At 41.3% G+C, this 7692-nt stretch overlaps 2 gene segments (V, D, J or C); both read left to right on the forward strand.

Moving 5' to 3' along the window:
• The first annotated feature begins 32 nt into the window (after window positions 1-32).
• Window positions 33-598, forward strand: LOC102825606. The segment is given in 2 exon segments: window positions 33-81; window positions 282-598. Coding segments are annotated over 2 exon segments (366 nt in total).
• A 5167-nt stretch (window positions 599-5765) lies between these two features.
• LOC102825985 lies at window positions 5766-6331 on the forward strand. The segment is given in 2 exon segments: window positions 5766-5814; window positions 6015-6331. Coding segments are annotated over 2 exon segments (366 nt in total).
• The last annotated feature ends 1361 nt before the right edge of the window (window positions 6332-7692 follow it).

Below are 7692 nucleotides of genomic sequence, written 5' to 3' on the forward strand. Positions count from 1 at the left end.
AGATCTGTCTCACTTGGGGCACAGAGTGAACCATGGAAGGCCCAGCTCAGCTTCTCTGCCTGCTAGTGTTCTGGCTCCCAGGTGAGGGCAATAGGAATGGTTCTCTTACTGAAAACTTTTTTCAATAATTTTAGGTCCTGGGACCTGACACCTTTGCTAGGCAAGCAAAATAAATAAAACTCAATATAGACTTTATGTACACTATAGATTGGGTCTGCTAGGAAGACAATTTGGTATGGTCAGATCATATTTGTGACTTTGTGTCTTATTTTCAACTTTAGATACCATGGGAGACATTGTGATGACTCAGTCCCCAGCTTCCCTCTCTCTGTCTCCTGGTGAAAGAGTCTCCCTCACCTGCAGGTCCAGTCAGAGTGTTCGCAGCTACTTATCCTGGTATCAGCAGAAACCTGGGCAGGCTCCCAGGCTCCTCATCTATGCTGTATCCAGCAGGGCCCACGGCATCTCCGACCGGTTCAGTGGGAGTGGGTCTGAGACAGACTTTACTCTCACCATCAGCAGTATGAAAGCTGATGATGTTGGTACTTATTACTGTAAACATTCAACTGACTTCCCTCCCACAGTGTCACATGCTTGAACATAAACCCCACTACCCCAGGGATCAGATGTCTGAGACTGGTCTCTCTCTGCTGCTTCTCTTTGTGCCTCCATCTGCTCATTGTGTTTTCAGATGCACCTACTCAGTAAAGATACTGGCATCGTTTTGAAGAAGGGGCTGGGATGACTCCTCAGAACCCTTACTCTCATTCTTTCTCCTCATTCCCAGTAGCTTTGACATAGACAGTGCCTGTCCTAATTTAAGAAAGGACAGACAAAATAATGTTGGGGTTTAGCATCGATCAGAGTTCATATATCAAAAGTGAAACCAATCTTTAAATTCTAAGCAGGACCTGTTACAATAATTATATTAGATAATTAGAATCTTAAACAACTTTCAAAACCTTGATACCCCCCCTTGCCAGGTAAGGAGAATTGGAATTGGTTGAAATGCAGCAATGAAGACATGCACTGAGTTTGGACATGCTCTGTTGGCACCTGCTGACCTTGAGATAAGAGGAGGAAGGCTGGCTGGTGTGAAGTTTAGGGAGTTTTATCAACTACAGAGCCTGTGGGCCCTGACCTAGCCCATGGTGTCTAGGGCTGAGAGTGAAGCACATGCAAGGAGGGATGTGCTAATTCCCAAACTTGTGTCTGGGACCCATGTGACTTACCTAGGGTGACTGTTGTTGTTAAATGCCATCGAGTTGGTTCTGACCCATAGCATTCAAGGAGCGGCTGGTGAGCTTAAACTGTCGACATTGTGATTAAAACTGACCTTGCTGTCTGTCCAGTACATTAACCCAGAGCATCACACTAGAACTCTGCATAGGGTTATGATAATCAGAACCTGACCAGATAAAGATAGTTGATATTCTGAGAAAGTGTCAATTTCTAAAATTTTTTGGACCGTAATTTTGTTAATGAATGTAATTGCACAAGATTCCTACAGGAATGAAGGAGTCTTCGTATTAAGGAACATGATCATCTCCTCAGTGTACTGGGTTGATAGGGATGGGCAATTTAGATAATCCCTATGAAAAATGGGGGGGGATAATAAAGGCATGAAGTGACTGACTTAAAAACATTCATGGGTGTACCTAGAGTGAGGGGATATGATAAAACCCCACTGACTAGTTTTCCTCTTGCCCAGATGGGTCTGGTGAGACGTGTGGGGAGCTATGCTTATAGGAATTTATGATTTCAATTGTGAGTAATTGTTAATAGGATTGATTGTGCTTGTCAAAACTGTAATTGTAGAAGATGTGTAACTAAAAGGAGGGAATAGATTTCTCTTGTTTTAGGATCAAATGATCCCATTACCATCAAAAAGGAAGAAAATGAGTAGAGCATGTGACCCTTGCCTGGAAAGGTGATGACCGCAGAGAGAGGGCATAGGCGGAGGCATGGGGAGTCAGAGCAGCTATGGACTCTAGGCCCCTGACTGAGTAAAGCTGTGCACCTAGGGACAGGAGGCTGACTTGCAGAATGTGCCCTTTGGAAATTTAAATGAAAAAATAGTTTCTGATTTGTTTTGTATGTGTGCATCAAATACGTTTACTTTGTTCATTTGTGACTTACAAGATGTAAATGGGGTCAGTTGTACATGTTTTAGTTATATCATGTTAGGCACAAGTACGACTTCACAACTTTAGAGTTTATGCATCCAATTTATACATTTCTAGTTAACAAGGGGCTCTGGTAGCGTAGTGGTTACGAATCAGGCTGCAAACCTTAAGGCCAGCAGTTCGAAACTACCAGCCGCTCCGTGGGAGAAAGATGAGGCGTTCTGCTCCTGTAAAGATTTACAGCCTCGGAAACCCTGTACAGGGTTGCTATGGGTCGGAACCGACTCGACGGCACTTAACAACAACAACAACAGTTAACAAGGGTGGATTGTAATAGTTAGGATTTTGTGTAAACTTGACTAGACCAGGATTTACAGAGGTTTGGCAGTTGAGATTGGGCAAATCTCCTGCACAGGAACTTTTTTTAAAGTGTTGAATAGCTGTGATATCAGCTTGAGGACTAAGATGCGCCTGACCCAAGTCATGGTATTTTCAATAACCTCATATGGATGCGGAAGCTGGACAGTGAATAAGGAAGACCGTAGAAGAATTGATGCCTTTTAGTTGTGGTGTTGGAGGAGAATACTGAAAGTGCCATGGACTGCCAAAAGAACCAATAGATCAGTTTTGGAAGAAGTGCAGCCAGAGTGCTCCTTGGAGGCCAGAGTGGCTAAGCTTCGTCTCTCATACTTTGGACATATTGTCAGGAGGGAACAGTCGCTGGAGAAAGATGTCATGTTGGGTAAGATAGAGGGTCAGAGAAAAAGAGGAAGACCCCCAATGAGATGGATCGGCCAAGTGGCTTCATTGATGGTGTCAAGTGTGGCAGTGGTAGTGAGGTTGGCCCAGGATCACATATTGTTTTGTTCTGCTGTGCATGGGGTCGCTATGAGTCAGTTCCGACTCAATGGCACCTGACAACAACAAAAACAACAGCAGTTGAGATGTGCTTATTCCCATGGTGATGAAACCTAATACAGGCTTAGCTAGCTCTATGGTGAGCGGTTATGAGCAGCCAATCAATTTAAGGGATGCTTGCTTAGGAGTGTGGCCTGCTCCCAATATAATTGATATTCATGAGGGCCTCTATCTCTCTCTTCCACTGAGGACCTGGTAGTCTGCAATTTGTATACTATTTCCTTGATAATAAACTTCCCTTTATATATATATTACTTCATAAATATATATATTTCACTGGTTTTGGTTCTTTAGAAAACCCAGCTGAGTCGATGATATTAACATGTCTTCTTTGTAGGTATTTTCATATTTATGCAGCTGTTTCTCCTTATTTTGAGTGTGATCCATCAACAAGTGAAGGTCCTAAAGGTTTTCCTCCATTCATGTCATCACGGGCAACTCTACTTTGAGGCAAGTCAACAATTCTTCCTCAGCCATGTTTTGATGCCTTCCAACATGAGGGCTCATCTTCTGGCACTATATCTGACAGTATTCTGGGGATCTTCATCATGTTTCAGTATTCAACGTTATGGAACTGACAGTGTTCCACTGCTATTCATAAGGTTTTCAGTGACTAAACATTCAGAGGTAGTCTGTCTTTAGTTCTTCCAAATCTGTCTTAGTCTGGAAGGCCAGGATTAATGCAATGTAGGGATTTCTTAAGGTAGAGAACTTCACAGTTTCATATCTCCAGTGTATCCACAAACACAGCGTATAGGAAGTATTGATAGCCAAATCATCCACGACACTATACTTACTTTATGCCCTACTCTGATCTTTTTGCAGTGCTATTTTATTCTATGATTCCATTATATGTCATGAAATTTTTTCAGGTCATGTCCTTTTAAATTAATATCTTGACTCCTAAGTGGATAGCACCCCTATACCCCACTGTACACAATCATGATTAAGGAGCATATTCTTAATGTGGCATATTGCTAAGCCCTTAGAGGACAACCTTGAAGGAATTATAGTGGAGAAAATCCCACAGTTATGATGGCAGATACATATATACATATTTCTGCTTGTGAGTCAAGATTAGGTATTGGAGTAAAAGTGAAAAGATTAAGCATGTTAAATATGAAATGTGTAAGAGAGAGGGACTCTTAAGTGACAACTTAACCTCTCAGGGATTTCTTAATGAAATACATTGAATATTTTCTGTGAGGATGATTTAAGCTATGAAAGATTTAGTATAAACTGATGTCAAGCTTGTATACCAGGTAGTCAACAGACTGTCCAAGGACGTAATATTACTGTTGATGAAATCTACTCTCAGTTCACTTAAAGCTGTTTCCAGGTGACTCTGCTAAGGTATTCAGTCTGATTTTCATGATAATAATAACTAGAAATACTGTAATAATAATAAAAACTAATGGCATAATATGTTATATTCTTCATAACGTTCTAAATACTGTATCTTGATTAATTAGAAATTGGCACTATTAAGTAGACATCATACTTTCAGAGTTTCAGAGATATGGAAACTGAGGCAAAGAAGGTCAAGTCGTTTGATCAATGCCACACAAACAGTTTGTAAAGTAGCATCATGAATCCACATGGTTTGACTTCAGGGTTTGTGGTTTTAACAACTAGTCTGTGACTGTGAATGAAACTCTAAGTCATGGATGAAGGTTCACTAGATTTGGAGTAGTATTAATAAAGCTGTTCTCTTTAGAGGTGCTGAAAAATTGGGGAGGCAAAAGGGCTTAAGAACTTTAGAAACCTGACAGGTTTTTAAGTAAATGAGAACCAGCCTCTCATCCTGTGTGGTGGGATGTACCTGAACATAGGTCATAGCACCATCTCCTCAAAGTCCTGAAGAACAGAAAGAAAACCTAAAGTAGCTTTCCATCAAGTAGACCAGGAGGCTGAGCAAAGGTTTCTGAGATTGTGGCACAGATGAAGACCTGAGTGATAAGATGAATGTGCTGTATGGAATGGAGAGATGCTTAGACTCTAGTTTCTCTTTGTGGAAATGGCATCACATGCACTGTGGAGCTCAGAACCGTATGGAGACTTCTGGTTGTCTAGTTACTTCTGCAACCACTGTGTCTAATTAAATATTTCTTATTAAATCTCAAAAACTATGAGGCAACTTCATGTGCCTCAAGGAAGATTGCAAAGCAGCAAACAAAGGGTGTATCTGGAAGAAAGGTTTCGAATCACATCCTTATTTTAAGCAGATCCAATTATGCACAGCAGAGAACATCTGAGTGTGCTGGAGTAGAGAGAGTGAAAGAAGTTCAGGCATTCCTTTTCTTCCCAACAGGCTTGTGAGAAATACCACTTGATTGAGCTTTGGCTGTTTTTGCTTTGTTTTGATTTTTCAGGGTCGTCTATATAGTGATCCTTTGTAGGGTTTCCAAGGAGTGAATAGTGATTTTGAACCTTGAGGTTCAAACCAACCTTGTGGTCCAGTGCATTACACAAGGGTTAAATTCAGTGACTTTGGAAACTCTACCCTGAGTCTGATCTAAGGCTTTTCTGACTGGGCCTCCTGAGGATGGTTGCTCATGTGCAGAGAAGAAGGGACAAAGCCTCTCTGCAGCTGGAAGCCCAGCTGGCCCCACCCATCTGCTTTGCATATTCCTTCCAGTCCATCTGGTCCCCCAGAGCCCATATGAATGCTGGGTCTGCACTCAGGGGAAGATCTGTCTCACTTGGAGCACAGAGTGAACCATGGAAGGCCCAGCTCAGCTTCTCTGCCTGCTAGTGTTCTGGCTCCCAGGTGAGGGCAATAGGGATGATTCTCTTACTGAAAAGAGTTTTCAATGTTTTTAGGTCCTGGGACCAGACACCTTTCCTAGGCAAGCAAAATGAATAAAATTTAACAGAAACATTTTTGGAATATAGATTAGGTCTACTGGGAAGACTATGGGGTATGGTCCAGATCATATTGGTGACTTTGTGTTTTATTTCCAACTTCAGATGCCATGGGAGACATTGTGATGACTCAGTCCCCAGCTTCCCTCTCTGTGTCTCCTGGTGAAAGAGTCTTCTTCACCTGCAGTTCCAGTCAGGGTGTTAACAGCTACTTATCCTGGTATCAGCAGAAACCTGGGCAGGCTCCCAGGCTCCTCATCTATGGTGCATCCAACAGAGCCAATGGCATCCCAGACCGATTCATAGGGAATGGGTATGGGAAAGTCTACACTCTCACTATCAGCAGCCTGGAAGCTGAAGATTTTGGAACTTATTACTGTCAACAGGGTTATAATCTCCCTCCCACAGTGTTACATGCTTGAACATAAACCCACCACCCTAGCAAGCAGATGTGTGAGGCTGGGCTCTCCCAGCTGCTTCTCTTTGTGCCTCCATCTGCTTCCTGTCTTTTCAGATGCAACCACTCTGTGAGGATGGTGGCTTAATTTTGTAGAAGAGGTTAGTTTAACTCCTCAGCCCCCTTACTCTCATTTGTTCTCCTTAGTCCCAGTAGCATAGACATAGACAGTGCCTGTCCTAACTTTATGAAGGACAGAAAAAGTCATGTTGGAGTTTAGGATTAGAAACTACTGAGTTTCTGAGTGGTGTGTTATAAACTACTATTCAAAAGCTGAGTAATGAAATTTCTAAACCTCCTCACATATAATTAGAAACACTTTGTTAAAAGTTAAAACTGAAGGCATAAATAAAGTACTTTGTAATCCATTGCTAAGGATGTAAAAAGCCTGTAATAAAGAGTAATATATATTTGTGAATTAAATGCTAGAATGTGTCTTAGGTAGATATTTAGAAGTGATGCTGTAGGAGAAGCACTAATGTGCTCTCTGTAAGGTTGTTGGTAAAAACCCACAAGTCACTCTTCTGAATCCCTCTAAAGGGTCACTTTCAGTCAACAGCACTTAACAATCACAACAGCATCATCATTTTTGAAAATTTTACAAGTATAGCTACCACTAAAGCTATCCATATATACCAATATTTAACACTGGTATATCCAATAAGATATTTTATGAATTAAATGGGTTCAGATAAAACCATTTACCCTCATAAAACATATTGGACCAGGTATAGCTAGAGGAAGAGTCCTGGTGTGGCTCTTTAGGATAAGCACAGGACTGCTAACCATAAGGTCAATGGTGTAAACCCATCAGCTGATCTTTAGAAACACTATACAGGATCTCTATGAGATGGAATCCACTCAAGGGCACTTACCAACAACAACAAAAATGGCTAGATAAATTTTCTTTCAATGCTTGTTTCTTTATAATGCACAAAATTGGTGTGTTCACTTGAAATAAAGATTATTTTTTATTGGTAGAGATCTAAGGGCTTTTTAAGGAGCTCTGGTAGCGTAGTGGTTACGAATTGGGCTGTGAACCTCAAGGTCAGCAGTTCAAAAGTACCAGTTGCTCTGCGGGAGAAAGATGAGGCGTTCTGCTCCCGTAAAGATTTACAGCCTCAGAAACCCTGTACAGGGTCGCTATGGGTTGGAACTGACTTGATGGCGCTTAACAACAACAACAACATATTTTTCTAATGCTAAGAATGAAACCATTGCAGCCTGCAAAATTTACATTTTCTGTAGTCTAAAGTAGGATATGATTTCTAGGTTTTGTTTGCTTGTTTGTTTGTTTTCATTTTAAGGTGAAATCTGTTTGATTCC

Source organism: Chrysochloris asiatica, unplaced genomic scaffold (assembly GCF_000296735.1).
Source record: "Chrysochloris asiatica unplaced genomic scaffold, ChrAsi1.0 scaffold00526, whole genome shotgun sequence".
Classification (NCBI taxonomy): Eukaryota; Metazoa; Chordata; class Mammalia; order Afrosoricida; family Chrysochloridae; genus Chrysochloris; species Chrysochloris asiatica.